The 16,398-nt window shown below is 38.0% G+C and overlaps 2 protein-coding genes across 3 annotated transcripts; both read left to right on the top strand.

Annotated features, from left to right (window-relative positions):
• The first annotated feature begins 1,485 nt into the window (after positions 1-1,485).
• Positions 1,486-7,159, top strand: rimoc1 (rab7a interacting mon1-ccz1 complex subunit 1). Of its 2 annotated transcripts, none has more exons than XM_026188043.1 (6): positions 1,486-1,856; positions 2,561-2,670; positions 5,086-5,232; positions 5,635-5,766; positions 5,895-6,009; positions 6,111-6,190. In XM_026188043.1, the coding sequence occupies exons 1-6, from the start codon at positions 1,763-1,765 to the stop codon at positions 6,185-6,187; spliced, it is 675 nt and encodes a 224-aa protein (XP_026043828.1). In that variant the 5' UTR covers positions 1,486-1,762; the 3' UTR covers positions 6,188-6,190. The 2 variants fall into 2 exon arrangements, with proteins under 2 accessions (XP_026043828.1, XP_026043827.1); XM_026188042.1 differs by lacking the exon at positions 6,111-6,190 and adding an exon at positions 6,830-7,159 and having other exon boundaries at positions 1,488-1,856.
• Positions 7,160-7,236: 77 nt separating this feature from the next.
• Positions 7,237-11,634, top strand: fbxo4 (F-box protein 4). Its single transcript, XM_026188041.1, has 7 exons — positions 7,237-8,256; positions 9,008-9,279; positions 9,356-9,576; positions 9,916-9,991; positions 10,078-10,250; positions 10,358-10,563; positions 10,655-11,634. The coding sequence occupies exons 1-7, from the start codon at positions 8,101-8,103 to the stop codon at positions 10,739-10,741; spliced, it is 1,191 nt and encodes a 396-aa protein (XP_026043826.1). The 5' UTR covers positions 7,237-8,100; the 3' UTR covers positions 10,742-11,634.
• Positions 11,635-16,398: the final 4,764 nt, after the last annotated feature.

The raw sequence follows: 16,398 nt of genomic DNA, 5'->3' as shown, positions 1-16,398 counted from the left end.
TCAACTGCCAAAAAGGCTAGGCCTTTTAATTTGATAAAACTTTAGTGTTTAATTTGCACAAAGCAACCTAATTGCAGCTACCTACATTTCCACCAGGAGAATTTTTTTTCTGAAGCTTTCAACAACCCTATTGATCATTTGCTACCAAATATCAATATCAAATCTGTATGATCAGGTAAAGGGGAGTCTGGAGAGGTGGAGGTGCGTGCTAGAGGAAAGAGTAATGAAAGTCAGTAGATGCAAGACTGAATACGTGTGTGAATGAGAGAAAAGCATATACAAGAGATGGAGCCAATTGTAGACAAAGTTAGAGAGGAAAGGTGAGATGAGATGGTCTCGACACATGCGGAGGGATAGTGGATATACTGGCTAAAGGATTCTGACTATGGAGCTGTCAAACAGGAAGAAAAGAGAAAGACCACAGACAAGGTTTATGGATGTAGTGAAAGAGGACATGCAGTGGGTTGGTGTGACAGCAGAGAATTGGAGATAGGGATTGAAATGGATGATGAAGATCCACTGTGGTGACCCAGCTCAAAAAAGAATTTATCAGCGTTTAAAGCGTGGAAGTACTGACCTTACTTTGAGTTTGATTCCATAAAAAGTGACAAAAACATTAGCGTCCATCGTGCGTGGGAAGAAAACTTCTTTTTACAGCGAAAAAAAACCCCTAAACTTCCGAGCAAGCACCGAGTAGCTATGACGTGATGGGAAACTCACAGAGACACTCGCGCAGATTCTTCAACTGACCGCAGCACACCTACACCAGGGTAACCCTCCGCCTACCCTGCTCCTGCTTTACAGGTGAAAATAGAGCAAAAGGACCGCTGAGTCTTTGACTTTATTTATTTTCTGCTGTGTTTTACTTGCATCTGTTTAAAAGAGTGAGTGAAAACACAAAAAATATTTTATTTTATGTGCTGGAATGTGTAGAAAATAGGTTTAAATGTTAAACTAATTTATTCAAGTCAGAGAATGTTGCATATAATTAAATGTTTTGCTTGATGCATAAAGTTAAAAGATTAAAACTGATAAAACAAGTTAAAAAAAGTTATTAGTTATTTCCCCTTCTGCCCCATGAAAACACAATGTTGAGGAGGCACAAGGCAGATGTCCTACACCAGTTTGCAACACACTTCTTGCAATACCTGAATTTTTCCCAGTCTGCCTCATGTTGCACAGAATTTCCCCTTCTATTTTCCTCATTTAATTTGTATCCACAGGTTCCAGCAATATGCCCCCTCCAACAAACAGAAATCTGTAGCTCATCCCTACATTTCTCATATCTTTCCTCTGCATGCATCCCTGACATTTCAAGCAAAAACCCACAGATCATTTTTTTCATCCGTCCTTTGAAATTTATCTTTCCACTTTGTGTAGAAACGGTTTCTGGCATAGGACTCATTGCACTGGACTAAATAACTAAAAACTCACTAACCCCCCCCCCCCCCCCCCTTTTTTTTTTTTTTTATTCTAACCGGCTACCAACAGTTTGTTTCCTACTGTCTGAGTTATTATTTTCCAAAGTCGCCTCAACTGACGTCTAACTTTACAGCACGCACGCTCCCTTCAGCTGTCAGCACCACCACACTATCTAAAAGTACACGTATGTTTACAGGTTAAAGTTAACGTTTTTGCAAACGCAGGGACGACTTACTGATATAATCCTATGGCCGTGCGCGTGCATGCACAGAAACGGAAATTGAAAATTCTTTGAACACGTGAGTAAAATCCGTAGCTCCCGTGACTGGTACTTTTAGTCATGGCCGACGACTACAGACGACAAGGTTTCGAGTTGGAGAGAAGAATATTTGAGTTAGACATCAAGTGTTCGAGTCTCAGAGCTGAAAAGCAAGGTACCGATTACACTGTTTATTTGTTTGCCTTTCGGCAATTCATTTAGTACGTGGCAAACAGTCTTGGTTAAGGAATCGACTAGCAAGCAAGCAATCAAGCTAACTTCCAACGTACGTTAGCTTGCAACCATGACAACAGCTGCTGTCTAATGAAATATTGCATTTTGGCAAAAAACAAAACAAAACAACCTTTCTGAACACATCAGTGCATATGCAGTTAGTTAATTATAATTAGTGGTTAGCAACGTTGCAGGAGAATGTACATAACTCGCGGAGTTATGTTTGTATTTCACTAGGGTTTTTGAGTTAACTGCTAACGTTAGCTAAAATGCAGTATTGTTGACATATGTGAAGGTATGACACATGATGGCTGGTAATGCTAGCTAAACGACTGTCATCAATAAAGCAACGAAGCATCTACCTTGTCCTTATTGCATGTTAAATGGTGTCGTTAACTTTTTTACTTTAACTTGTATCTGAACCTCAAACGCCACCGTGTTAGTGCGCATTTTTGGCCTTATGTTTATCTGTGAATGCTCGCATGGGCTAGTCAGCTTATGTTTTATGCTAAAATATTTTTTTTCCTGTCATGAGTCGAATTGTGGATGATTATAAAGTCCCGATCAACAATCGCGATAACTCGGGATTTTTCATGAGTTTAGATTTGTACTTGGGTAATATGTTAACATATGGTTCTTCCGTAGATGATGACTATTTACAGAATGCATCTGCCATACTAGACAAGTTGAAAAGCTTTTACAGACAAGGAGGAGAGAGTAGCAACCTATCCAAGCTGCTGCAGGATTACACACAGGTACTTCCTTCCATCAAATTGTATTTACTCTCTTGCGTTTCAGTAAGTTATTTTATTAAGTAGTCAGTAACATGAGGGTTTTTTTTAAACTACTAGTGATTTTTGTCCCCCAAAACCACAGAAAACAGGATAAAATACCCAACTAAGGTGCTCTGAACACAAGGAAATTTTTCTTACTTACACTGCTTAGCAGTATTAAACGCAAATATAAAATGTCTAAATCATCTTAGAAGGTGGAAGCAGAAAGTGACAGGTTTGCAGTAGGTTACTGTTGTATCTACATTTTAATAAAAACCCTGCATATCTTAAAGATGCTTTCAGTTGTTCCCATTTTCACAAGGGGTCACCACAGTTGGTTGCTCACACATATAGTTTTTACTTTTTTGCAACCCCAAGGGGATTTGTGTCTCCTCCCAAAATCAAACCAGGGATCTTTTATTTGTTAGATGGATGTGTAAACCACTACACTATGCAGCCACTAAAAAACGATCATCTCTACAAAGTAAAAACTGAACACATTCCAGTCTCTTTACTTTTACAATTTAAGTTTAGCATTGTACACACATGTCCAGGGGATTGAATACCCATATTTGTTGGTTTAGTGTCTGTGTAACAGACTAAATTGTCATGTATAGCTAGAAGCAAGTTATAAAATGCAGCTGTACTATAAGGGAGTTTATATAAAAAAAAGTAAATCTGTCTGCACATCTATATTGACTCTGGCTTGAGTAAGTGAACATAGAGCAGGCAAAGGCTAGTTACATGTCAAGAATTGTAGCTAAGTTTGTAAAGTAGTGTAACATAAATGTTGTGTCACAGACATAATCACAAAATTCACCGTCTATTCAGTAATAAACGCTAAGAAATTTTCTATACTCTCTGAAAATAATTTCCTGTGAATTTTAGGGCTGCAACAATTCATCACCATAATCATTGCCATTGACTATAAAAATTTGTTGACGCAGAATTGTATTTTCTTAACTGTTGAGCACAGGCATACGGGTGACTTTGTCCAATAAAGAGGCTCATGCACCTGTCAAATGGCTAAAGTCAGGACAGAGAACATCTTCAGCATGGTTATTAACAGCTGGGAACATCATCTCAAAGATCTCAAAGCTTTATTTGAACTTATGGATAGAAACTATTTTTAGTTTCCTACTTGCACATTTTTTCTTTGTTTAAATGCTACTAGCAAATTAATTTATATTACCTAACATTTTGATTTATTTCATTTTTATTCTGATGGTTCTATTGAGTAATGTTAAAAGAACCATTTGATTATTTTCAAATTCATATGTCATTATTTTTGCTGTGGGACAAGACAACAGGGTATTCATAGGTGGGCAGACTTGAGCAGGTAAGGTACTGGAGCCTAGAATAAGAGGTTTGCCTACAGGAAGTGTAGATAAGAGTTACTGAAATAATCGTTGTCTAATCAAAGAAAAATGAGGCACATTAGTCTGCTATCAAAATAATTGTTATTTAGCAACTAATGTTGCTAACATAGTGTCTTCTATAATGAGTTCATTGAAAGGGCCGTCTTTGCAGTTGCTGCTGTCTTCTGTTTAGCTCTTATCTAAATTTTGACATAATTACAGAGCTCATATCAGGAAAACATGGAAACTTTGTCTGAAATGAAAACCCTCTAATTATGAGTGTTTTAGTTCTGTTCCTTTAACGATTTACAGCCTCTGTGTGACATTGTAATAATGTCTAATGCAAACTGGTCTAGATTAACTTTACTAAAGATATTCTGAAGCGTATTGCTTTAAAAATTTAGGAGTAAAATGTTTGCCATAAACTGTAAAACAAAACCTCTAACTCCATACCAACCCACAAGAGATGGTTCAGTTAGGGAAGAAGAAATGTTGAAGATGGTGGTTTTGTTTTACATTTGTTACAGTTGTATCAATGTGATTTTGGGGTGCTTTCCATTCTGCGTACTGTACTTCCTGCCATTCTCATCACTCTATCCTTCAGCCTTTAGCCTATATTTTCCCCTAAATGTATCTCTGAGGAGGTTCAAGAACCATCATACTAAAGCTTTTTGAAAGACAGAAAAAATATTTTTGAGTAGGCAGCTGATCTGATGGGACAGTAAAATCAGTGACTGCATTATTGGAAATTGCTTTACGTGATCTAAATTCAATTCAGTTTCATTTATGTTGTGCATGCTTATGTTGTATTACAGCTCCAGATTAGATACAGATATCTCTAACCGTTGTTGTTGTTGTCCCCCCCCCTAAATAGTTTTCTTAATTGGTTTAAAGAAGGAGCAACAGCTGGCAGGTTTATTATAGGCCTTTATCCTATTTTGCAAAGTTATACATGGTGCAGGCAAAATGTTTAAGACAATTTTAACACATCATTCAGTTTTACTTTTTTTTGTAAATTATTTTATTTTTCATCATTTAGGTGATTCTAGACATCACTTTTTATGAAGAGAATAAACTGGTGGACCAGGAGTTCCCTGAGGACTGTTCACCATTTAAAATTCAGCAGCTTCTTCAAGATCTGACTGAACCTGAAGTTTTGGCCGCACGGCTTGCACCAGCACAAGAGGTTTGTGTTTGTCTCAAACCGATTTTGGTGTTGTCTTCTACTCCATTTTATGAATAGTGTACTTTGTATCAAATCACAAACTGTCATGTAGTCTGGTTATTACAATATAAGACTATAGAGGTTACTAGGACACAAACCCACAACCCAAAGGATATAAAAGAGGAGCAGACACTCTTTTTTTTTTTTTTTTTTTGTGTCCATGTGTTTCTTTCTTGGTCTGGTTAACTATCCAGTAATTATCCTACTTTCAGTTGGACGTCAGTTCAACTTTAATTTTCCCTTTGATTTGTGGTTTCGCTACTCACACTTGGACACATGCTTTTAAAGTGCTTATGAAATAAATATGGATGAGGCATCATGGAGTGTCTGATATTGATATTCGTGTCTTTTGGTTTATGTTAGGTGCAGTCTGTGTTGGGTTTAGAGCTGTTAGAATGTCTCTACTGGAGACGTGGAGCTCTGCTGTATATGTACTGTCATACCCTTCATCAGCGAAAGCAGTGGATCAAGAAAAACAAGGAAACATTCCTTAAGGTAACAAACAATGCAGAGATCTAAGGAGTTTCATTCATTGTTAGCTGTACAACTTTACTTTGATTAAAACCAATAGTTTACCACTTTTTTATGTTTCTTTTTTAACATTAAAAACATTTTTGACCCAGTGTATTCAGGAAGGTGTGCGATACCTGATGCGGATGCTGCAGGTGAGAAACTCTGTAAAGCTCAATGATGGTGTGGTGCTACATGACACTGCTACAGCAAACATCTTATCTGAAGGTAAATGTGTTATTTATTATAGACGTGATAAATGAAGGAATACACTTGAACCCACAACCTCCACAGTTATGTGATCGGATGTTTGTGTTATATTGTGGTAGGGAGAAACCTGACAGCTTCGCTGGAATCTCTTCTGTCCTTGGAGACAAGAGTTTTGGCAAATAAATATAGTTACTGAGAATTACATCCCAGAGTAATCATTGGCAGGGATCATTAAATGTGGTTTGGGGGCTGAACTCCTTAGTAAAGGAGTTTTTTACTTCTAATTTGTTACCCATCTTTGAAAATCTTAGGAGAATTTAAAAAAAAAAAGCAGCTGACCTTCATTGAAGGTCAGCTGCTTTTTCTCTCATCCCAGAGGCTTTTCAATTCTAAAACCAAAAGGTGGAGAGTCCCATACGTAATAATGGGTACAGGTACAGAATTAGGTGTATAGATGTGAAAAAAGGCGTGGACCATTACCACCAGAAGTTTCAGGTGACACTTCGGAAAAAACTTGCCCCAAAAACTGGATATGGCTCACCTTGGCTTGTTTGATGATTCACATGATTAATAGTGGTCAGCAACCACCTCCTAAGGGACAACCCCCACTAGGGTTTAAATACCTGGGGCTCTACATACAGAAGCCAAACTGAAGAAGCCTCTGGGATGAGAGGTGAAAAGTCTTCAACAGAGTTAAAGAAATCCATCACTTTTTGTTTTTCTTCTTCTAATACTACAATGACCTGGATAACTGAAAACTGACACAGAAATTATTTTAACAATCTGTTCTTTTGTCGCCAACTGGTCTTACTAACTACCGGTTTATCTTTTGGGTCAGGCATTTTCTCAGACACACACCTGTTGACAATGATGTACATTGGCGAAATGTGTTTCTGGGCAGTCAAGTACGAGGACTGCAGCGCTGACACTACGGAGCACAAAGAAGATCGCCTCCAGTTTCGGGACATTGGCACACAGATCCTCAACAAATATGTGCTTGCCTGTGAGGGCCCTCTCCAAGGGCAGGGCTGGAACACAGAGAATGCCAAGGAAATCCTCAGTATTTTACAGTGAAAAATATAGCTTCTCTGTTACAATTGCCCTCAGGAACAGATCAAAGTTCAATATTCAAATGTGTCAATCCCAAATAAAAATGGAGCCCATCGGATGGGGTGCAGTCTTGTGAAAGTTTATGGGGAGGCACAGGGAGAGAGTGAATGTGAAGAAAGGAGATGCTGGAACAGTGTCTACAGGCAACCTAATCCTATGCCAAACAGCCCAGGCCAAAGCAGATGAATGAGAAGTTAGAGTATAAGACAAGCATTGTAATAGAAGGGCTGCACAAGAGGCTGTTGAATAATTATTTGCCCCTGGCCTGCTGAAAAAGCAGTGGCCACTCTGATTCCAGACTGTTGATTGGGGCATTTGTTTTGCTCTAAGAATGTGTCACAATAGCATTAATATTACTAAAGAGGTTATGAATAATAAAAAAGAAAAATTGACTTTTCATTTTAAGATTGTAACAAGTTTAAAGATAATACAGCTGGAAATGAGACATTGCACATTAACATTTATTTATTGTTTTGTTGCCATTTTGTTATGCTTTTAATATATATTAAAATAGCATATGCATTATTTGAATTTGTGTATAAAGTATACACACAGAAGGCAAAGAAAGGTGTTCGAACTGTTTGTCAGTGACGTATTAATGACCAATTCAAAGTATGTTCAGGTTTGTTCATACCAGCTTTGTAATGCACCACTTGTATTTTCATCTATTGCAACTTCCATTTTTCTGCAACTTGAATAACATTGATAGTGTAACTATTAATAGAGAAACTGTGTTGTTTGGGCAAAAAAATCTATCATTTTGTTTTTTAATGTCCTTGTTGACAATAAACGTGCTTTGTTTTAAGAAAAATTTCCTAGTTTGCCTTCCGGATTTTCTTTTACTACGTATTCCTGTTTTGTTTGATGATACTGCACTACAATACCCACAATGCTCCACTGCTATGAGGAAGTGACAGGAAAACATCGGTGTTGGCATTTCCTTGGTTCATAGTGTTTAGTTGTACACAGTAAATATTCGCATATGACACAAATTAAGACATGGCTGAAAAGATCCAGCAGCTGGAGTCTTTGGTGATCCGCAGCCTCAGGCGGTTTAGAGACCGCTATTTCCCTGATAAAGTTGTTGAAGCCGATTTGACAGTTGGAGACTCGGGAAAAGAAGAACAACAGTATGGATCTTTGGATACCTTACCGGTAAGTCGAATCATTCATAGGAGAATTCTGTGTACGTCTACCTATGTAGCCTATATGTCACTCATTCAGACAGGACAAGCCTAAAAGGATAGTGTTGCTCTCTTCAGGTTCTACACACACAGTCTGAAAGCTGTTTATAGAAAAAATGATAGATGCTCAGTCTAAGTGTCGCGTTCAACTTGTAGGCTTCCAAAGTAGTCGTAATTGCCTCCCGTCCCCGATTTGGCATGCCTCGACTGCACTATTCTGAGCAGGAACACTGCCATACTTTGAATTCCTTTGACTTATCTTTGAAGTATATCAGCTGATTATAGAATTGCTTGTATTAGTGATTGTCCATTATCCCCTTCCAATCTGTATTTTTCCTACTTCTTAACCAAATACACATAATTGGTTTAACTAGGAATTTTAACCTCCTAAGACCCGAACTCTTCCACGGCATGCATTTGCAATTTCACTTTGATATTTGGACATATATTGGGCAGATATTGGGGCCCGATGAATGTAAAAACAAAGAATTACCAGATTTTTTTTTCTTTTTACCTTATTTTTGTTTTTAAGAAAAATAAGAGCCACATGAGGATATTTGTTTAAAATTTTGATAGAACAGTAGCAGTATAATGTCCTCCTAAGTGGATATCAGGCCCTTGTAGAGCACAATTGAGTATTTTGGTCTAGGAGGTTAATCTAGAAATATTTATTGTTGATCTAGGAAAATCAAAATAATTGTGCTCCGCCATTCCTCCCGAAGGTGGATGTACAGTTTCTGATCATGACCTTTCTGTCTCCTGCGGATCTCTGCCACCTTGGAGCCACAAGTCGTTACTGGAGGGCCATGGTTAGAGATCCATTACTGTGGAGATACTTCCTATTGCGGGATATGCCATACTGGCCCTCCATTGATCATGTGACCATACCCCATCCAGACTTGCTGGATGCACCGCTAATAAGTGAAGACGAGAGCCTGGATGATAGAGAAGAGGGAAATGAAGGAATAAAACTAAAATTTGACTACATGTCAGAGTGAGTATCCCCCTGTTATCCTGCATTACCGTCAGTTTCCTGGAAAAATTTCTGAGCAAACCTTGTGTATCAACAGATACCTGAAAGGTTGCCCATCCTCCAGACAGCAGTGGATTCCTACACGACCAGCATATGAGGTGGTGACCTCATTTTTTCAGTCCCTGGTACCCTCGTCTGAACCGCGTTACGCCATGTTTGGTCCTGGCATGGAGCAGCTGGATGTCTCTTTAGTCACAAGGCTTATGCATGCTCCAGATATACTTCCTGTGTCAGGCACTCCGCACAGACAGATAAATGGTAAGATAACACTGATCTAAGGATAAGCTTCTCATGGTATTTTTCTCATCATAATGCATAATATAGTGGCTGATTTTCCCTTTTAATCAATTGTAAATCATAGTTTGTCCTTTAGATAAAAGATAAAATTAGATAAAATGTGATTATTTTAAAGGTAACGTGTAATAATGATGTGTTACAGAAATTACATCAGTGCATTTTAATCACAGAATTAATCAACAGATAAGTTTACTTGCTATGTGTATTGTCTACCACTAGATGGCACTAGATCACTACATACACACAGCTTATCTACCCAAAGAATACAAACAAACATACGTAAACCTTTGTTTATTTCAGGTATTGGCTCGGGGATAAGTTACATGTTCAATAACCAACACAAATTTAACATCCTCACTCTGTATTCAACCAACAGGTGAGCACTTTGTTTGTTGCTGAATGAGTCACAGTTGTTTCTCATCCTTTTTGCAGTTATTAATCTTTGTGTTTTTGTGTCTGTAGGGCAGAGCGAGAAAGAGCCAGAGTGCAACAGGAGAGCATCAGCAATAAACTCTTTACCTTTGAAGGAAATGACGACTCAGGGGACCCAGTGTGCGTTCCTGCTCCTCAGGTTCAGCAGGTGTGCCAAGTGGTGGATGGGTTCATCTATGTTGCCAATGCAGAGGTTGAGAGAGGTAAAATAACACATCTTTTTTTGTAGTGTAGTACAATGACACATCATACTCAATGACTGATCAATGCAGAACATCTGCAGTAGGTTCATGGTTCATGTTGTGAATAGGTGGTGAGAAGTCTGAAGGAGTCCAGATTCGAGCTGTGCTAAACTGCAGTAGGGGTTCCACATCCAAACCTCTGCTGGTGCTCTCATGCATCTCAAGAGAGGAACCAGAAACAGTTCGGACTCCCAGCACCAGATCCATGTGTCGAACTCCCTGTGTTGACATGGCAAAGAGACTTGGCCTACCCCACCTGCCTAACCCCTGGATGGTAATTGCTTGATATTTGATCAGGTGAAAGCTTTTCCATCCAGAGTTCAGCTTGTGGAGCTTTTCAGCCTGTTTCTCTCTTTCATAAACAGGTACAGGATACAGTGGCAGAATCCCTGTCTGGGCTTTTGGATGGCATTTCCTGGCTGCTGAGATGTTCTGGAGTCAAACTCTACTAACACCTGCTGTTGCACGATGGATCAGAACTGCAGACATCGGTCTTTTTTTCTTTTTTTTGACACCAATACACACTAGGACATTTCCTGAGTCCTTCAGGTTCAGGACTGAAGGTTTGCCAATGCAGTTTAATTATATGGACTAGAAGCAAAAGAAAATATTGGGTAAATAGTGATCTTGGACACCTAAAAGACACTTTGGTATTATTTGCAGAAAGATCAATATGAAGGAGCTGTGCACTAACTCGACAAACTACTTTCATTTAACACTATTTTAAGAGCGATGCATAAATGAAGTTGCATTAATGGTTTTGTGGTGGATGAAGGAACAAAGCAACAGGAATGTACAGGCAGACAGACTTTATTTGCAAAATTGGGAAAAACATTCAAATCAAATTAATTACCACTTAATCATTTAAAACCATAAATGCTGCTTTAATTTAGGCATATCATGAGTGGCATAGTGAGTTACCACTTAGTCATGTGGCTGAATGCTTTAACATTTGATAAATGGTATTTTTAAGGCTTTTTTGTGATCTTAATGGAGTAAAATGACTTTGGTGTAAAGGTAATTTCTGTTAACTTCCTATAGAATTGTCCTATAGAAAATCTGCTTATGCAACTTTCATACAAAATATTTTGCCTACTGATCAAAGGTTTCTAGCCACCCAATTTACATCAGCAAATATTGGCATACCATTTATTTTGTTACTACTCAGACTCAAATTTTGTTAATTCTCCATAATGTAATGGCTTACACATTCGCTTAACTAGTGAAAGATCACTTGAAGTGACTCCTTGTGAATAATGGAGCACTAACAATAGCCTTACTTCATAAGAATATTTCTGTCAATGCAGCAATATATTTTTTTCATAAAAGCTGTATTTATTATTTTAATTGTTTACATCTTTTTTTGTTATTATTGCACATTTTGCTTTTCTTTTACATATAAGAATTGCCGGTGTTGTGATGAAAATCCTTCTTTTTCAAATGATAAATAAACTTTTTTGGGACAATTCTTATTAATCTCTAGGTCACATTTTGTCCTTAAATATTATGTAAGTGATGGCAAAATTGAATTTCTTTCTTGAATTGAATCATGACAGAATACCCTTTGGAAGCTAGGAGGTGCTACTGTAGCATTTCTTACTACTTTTGATTTTCATTTTGTTAGAATTTTAAATATCTTGACTTTTACCTGCTATCATGCCACTTTTAAGATTTCTGACAAACTAATAATGGATCCAGTTTTTAGTGACATACAGAACACAAGACAAATTTTTTTTCTTACCATAAAGTTTTCAATCCCAGAGATAGTTTGTATTATTACAGACAAATAGTTTAGATGGGCATCTCCTACAATGTCGATGGCAGCACACATATTGCTTATTTTGCTTATTTTGTGTCTGGTACACATGAAATGCATATATAATAGAATCTGCATTGACAATGTTGAGGTTTAAGCAGAAATTTCTAAAACTGAATTCCTTTAGAATTGCAGCACTTAAATCATCACGTCTCTCCATTAATGTGCTTAAGTTGTGCGCGCGTGTGTGTATTTTCTCTGAAAATTACCATTACTGTCATATTCCGTCTACCTGGTGATGACGTTCACACCTTCTGCTGGCAACAATAGGATCATTTTTCTGTCAGGTAAGGCCTGACAAGATAATGTGCTTCACTGATGCTCTTTTGTTCTAGTTAAGTCATGGACAAAAGTGCACCCCCCTACCCTTTTCTGCAGGCCTTCCGTCAAAAGTCTCAGTAGTCATTTTCATAGGCTTGCAGTGTTAGAATAAGGCTATGATTGGTGCAATTTGGGTGCATTAACCCGTGCTGAACGCAGTTGAAGTGCAGATTTATTTATTTTTTCTTTTTCTTTTGATATCTATTTTTAGGGAGATGATGGAAGAGTCAGCCACTGTATAAACGTGTAATTCATCTGTTTCTGGTGGTAATAGACGGACCCCTGACATGTTATCTTTATATACCTCTTGTTCTGCTGTTCTGGTCTTCATGCCACACTTATTTACCTACATCTCTGTCTATGTACTTCTCTGTGTATATGTGTGCTCATGCTTGCACAGTCTGCACAAGGGGGGGGACAGTGCATAAACCCTGGGGATCTGAGGGCAGGTATGCAGGGAAAAACTTTCCACAATCCTTTGTTATTGCTCTGTGATCCTTGTGTTGCCTTATGGAGAGCTCTACCACAGACTGGCTCTATCAGTGTTCATGACTCAGTTTGCCGTTGCAATCTGAATGAACGAAGAGGCGAAGAAGCTTTTTTCTGGTGATGAACAACTTTTCTGTGAATGCAGGCGAAAGTAAACGATTGCTTTAGTTTGCTGTGCTTTTGCTGCCAAGATGTGTTGGATCTACTGTCGAAACTTGCTTGGAAAGGATATTTTCAAGGTTTGTTTACTCAAGCTGCAGACTGTGAACCATTAGTACACATCTCTGCATAATAGTTGGTTGGTGGGGGAGTGTTTTGGAAGAGTGAATGAGTACCAGACCTCCAGCTGCCTCTTGTCTTCTACAAGCACATGTGGCCTCGGGGATTCCATGTCATGAAGAAGAAGCCTCTATTGACTGACCCAAGACAGTTTACAGATGCAAGACAGACTCTGCAACACTACTAGGGCAGTTGAGACATACTACACGTGTGAAGAGTAAGATGTGAAGAGAGATAGATGCTGAATGTTTTGAAAATACTGTGCACAGAGAAAGGGGAAAAGTCATGCATGTAGAAATGGAGTCACAGTTGGGATTTAAGCTTGGTCAAATGCCAAGTAGAGAAGTGTGTCTTAGTGTGTGTCAGTTTTATAGTGTTTTATTATATCATAGTCTTAAAAAGGAAAAATGGTTGGAAGTAATTTAATTTCATGAATTAACAATTAGCTTATGTAACCTAGTGCAATTTAGTGTTCTGTGTTAACTGTGGCAGAATTGTGGACCACTTTTCTTTGCAGAATTGTTTTCATTCAACCACATTTGAGGGTTTTGAGCATGTATAGTCTGTTTAATGTCAGCCCAAAGCATCTCAAACAGATTCAAGTCCAGACTTTGACTAGACCACTCCAAAACCTTCCTTTTTATTTTTATTTTTTAAGCTATTTAGTAGTGGACTTGCTGGTGTGTTTCAGATCTTTGTGCTACTGCATATTGCAAGTGTTGTTGAGCTTTAGGACATGAGATGCTGGCAGGATATTCTCCTTCAGGATTTTCTGGTAGAGTGCAGAATTCACTGTTCCATCAATTACAGCAAGCCATCCAGGTCCCGAAGCACCAAAACACTGCGGTTTGCTGGATTCCCAAAGCTTTAGAAATGACTCTGTAACCCTTCCAAGATTGATATATGTCAGTGACTTTGTTTTTCATCTGATCTTGTGTTTCTTTAGATCATGGCATGATGTGTTGCTTTTTCACAATTCTGTTTTAGTGATTTCTTGATTCAGCAGGTCTGGCAGCAATCAAGCCTGGGTGTGGCTGATAAAATTGAACTCATCTTTCCAAGAAATGCGGTTAATCACAATTAATTTGCAATTTAACAAGGGGGCGATAACTTTTTCTCTAATAAATGAAGTCATCAATTTAAATCTAAATCGTGCATACACCATGGGGATCTGTTTTGAGGGCAGGTATGCAGGAAAAAACTTTCCAGAATCCTTTGTTAGTAATCCTGGTGTTGCCTTATGGAGAGATCTATCAGTGTTCATAACTCAGTTTGCCACTGCAATCTGAATGAACAAAGGGGGGGGGGGGGTAGGGGGGGAAGCTTCTTTCTGGTGATGAACAACTTTTCTGTGAATGCAGGCGAAAGTAAACCATTACTTTAGTAATGTGTGTGCTTTTGCTGCCAGGATGTGTTGGATCTACTGTCGAAACTTGCTTGGATTTTGCATTTTGTATTTAACTGGGTCATCTTTGTCCATTTTTAAAGTTCTTTGATGGTCAGAAACTAAATTTGACAAAGATAAAAACAAAACCAGAAAAGGGGAAAACTTCATTATTTAATTTGATAGAAATAGCACACACATTAGTCAATCACTGAAGTTTGAGAAACCTGTTTAGAACATGGTGGAGCTGCAAGATTGCTAATAAGTATTTCAAAATTTGGTGTTCATTATGAATTGAAAAAATTTGTTGTATAAACCGGTTCTATGGACCCACAAAAAGCAACACCTTTAAAATAAACATCTGACATATTGTATTAATCATAATGTTGCATATTTTGCTTTTCTGTATATTTACTTTCCAGTCTGTATATAGTGGTGCACAAGTAATTATTGAATTGCATGTTAGATGGTTTTTTGTCGTATTTTCTTAATCAAACTTAAAAACAAGCACCAATAATGCATTTTAATATAAGCACAATAGGTAACAATATAAGTAAACATGCCAGTGCAAACATACAGACTAATGTACAAAGTATCTATTATTACTATTAATTTGACTCAAACTGCAAATCACCGGGCTAAACACGCTGTATTTTTCCAACTTCTCTTTTATAGCAGCAACTCTGTGTTCTATCATCCCTCTTCTTCACTCTCTTCTCCTTTCATTAGAATTAAGTCCCTGATTTGTATTCTATGATAACAGCCAAGATTAAAGTAGGTTTAGAAAAAAGAAAAAACATCATTTGCATGATGCATTCACTGATTAAGCTAAGCGTCCCTCTTAATTGTGTTGTTTTGCACATGGTGAGGTTCTCATGCTGATACTCTGTGGGTTTTACTAAACCCATGCAATCTCACCAATTCACTTCAATTTCCTTCCTACTTCACTGTCCATCCCACCTACCTCCCGCTGTCATATGCATGGCAGGTTAGTAGAAGTATTAATAGTGAATTATTTGTGAATCATTTTGAGCTTGTTCAAATAATCATTCACTCTGTACTAAAGAAGATAAAGCACCAGGAACAGTGTGATCCTTCTGTATATTTTCTGTTGTTTTTAGTACGTGCGCGCGCGCGCGCGCGCGCGCGCGCGTGTGTGTGTGTGTGTGTGTGTTTTCCCCCTGTAGCCATCTCCTCTCTTTTATCCTAATCCAATAGGTGACAAGGAGCTGGCATAGTTGTATATAGCCACAGTTGGCTGTGAAACTATAAATGCATTACGGTTGACTTGAAGGGGATGACACAAAGGGCACACTTCCATTATTGGGAAAATAAAAACAGACAGCCAAACATACATTACATGGCTATTGAAAGACAATACTGCAGAAAAACGATCACAGGAATACAGCTGTGACATGCTGCACAAAGGTAGTTTCAGGCAGTCAGCGCAGATCGAACACAGTTTTAAAGCAACAGCCAGAAAAGGCATTCAAAGAGATCCAAAAGAAAGCAAAACATACTGTAGCTGTATTAATCTCCACATACTAAATGAACCATGTCATTCCACTAAGTGACATATTGGATTTCTGCACCGCACACTGTTTTCTTACGTTTACTTTTTTTTTTACTATAAATATTATTGACATGTCAAAGCAGCCACTGACATTAGTGCGCTACGGAAACAGACTCATCAGAGTTTGAATGCAATTTGGTATAGAGCTCAGTATCTAACTGTTTTAGGAAAGCTAAAGCAATTTGGGTGTAAAGTACAAACCTAAAATAAAACAAAACTCAACAGTGTTATTCTAACAACCAGTGGC

This window comes from Astatotilapia calliptera, chromosome 12, assembly GCF_900246225.1.
Source record: "Astatotilapia calliptera chromosome 12, fAstCal1.2, whole genome shotgun sequence".
Classification (NCBI taxonomy): domain Eukaryota; kingdom Metazoa; phylum Chordata; class Actinopteri; order Cichliformes; family Cichlidae; genus Astatotilapia; species Astatotilapia calliptera.
This window is presented reverse-complemented; position numbering and strand designations above follow the sequence as displayed.

What these genes read in the sequence shown, in the direction of transcription:
- fbxo4 (XM_026188041.1), top strand. Translation starts at nt 8,101, where the DNA reads ATGGCTGAAAAGATCCAGCAGCTGGAGTCTTTGGTGATCCGCAGCCTC. An exon ending in AAATTTGACTACATGTCAGA is followed by an intron (nt 9,280 to 9,355) that starts GTGAGTATCCCC and finishes GTGTATCAACAG; the next exon opens with ATACCTGAAAGGTTGCCCAT. An exon ending in CAATGCAGAGGTTGAGAGAG is followed by an intron (nt 10,251 to 10,357) that starts GTAAAATAACAC and finishes TGTTGTGAATAG; the next exon opens with GTGGTGAGAAGTCTGAAGGA.
- rimoc1 (XM_026188042.1), top strand. Translation starts at nt 1,763, where the DNA reads ATGGCCGACGACTACAGACGACAAGGTTTCGAGTTGGAGAGAAGAATA. An exon ending in TCTCAGAGCTGAAAAGCAAG is followed by an intron (nt 1,857 to 2,560) that starts GTACCGATTACA and finishes GTTCTTCCGTAG; the next exon opens with ATGATGACTATTTACAGAAT. An exon ending in GGCTTGCACCAGCACAAGAG is followed by an intron (nt 5,233 to 5,634) that starts GTTTGTGTTTGT and finishes GGTTTATGTTAG; the next exon opens with GTGCAGTCTGTGTTGGGTTT.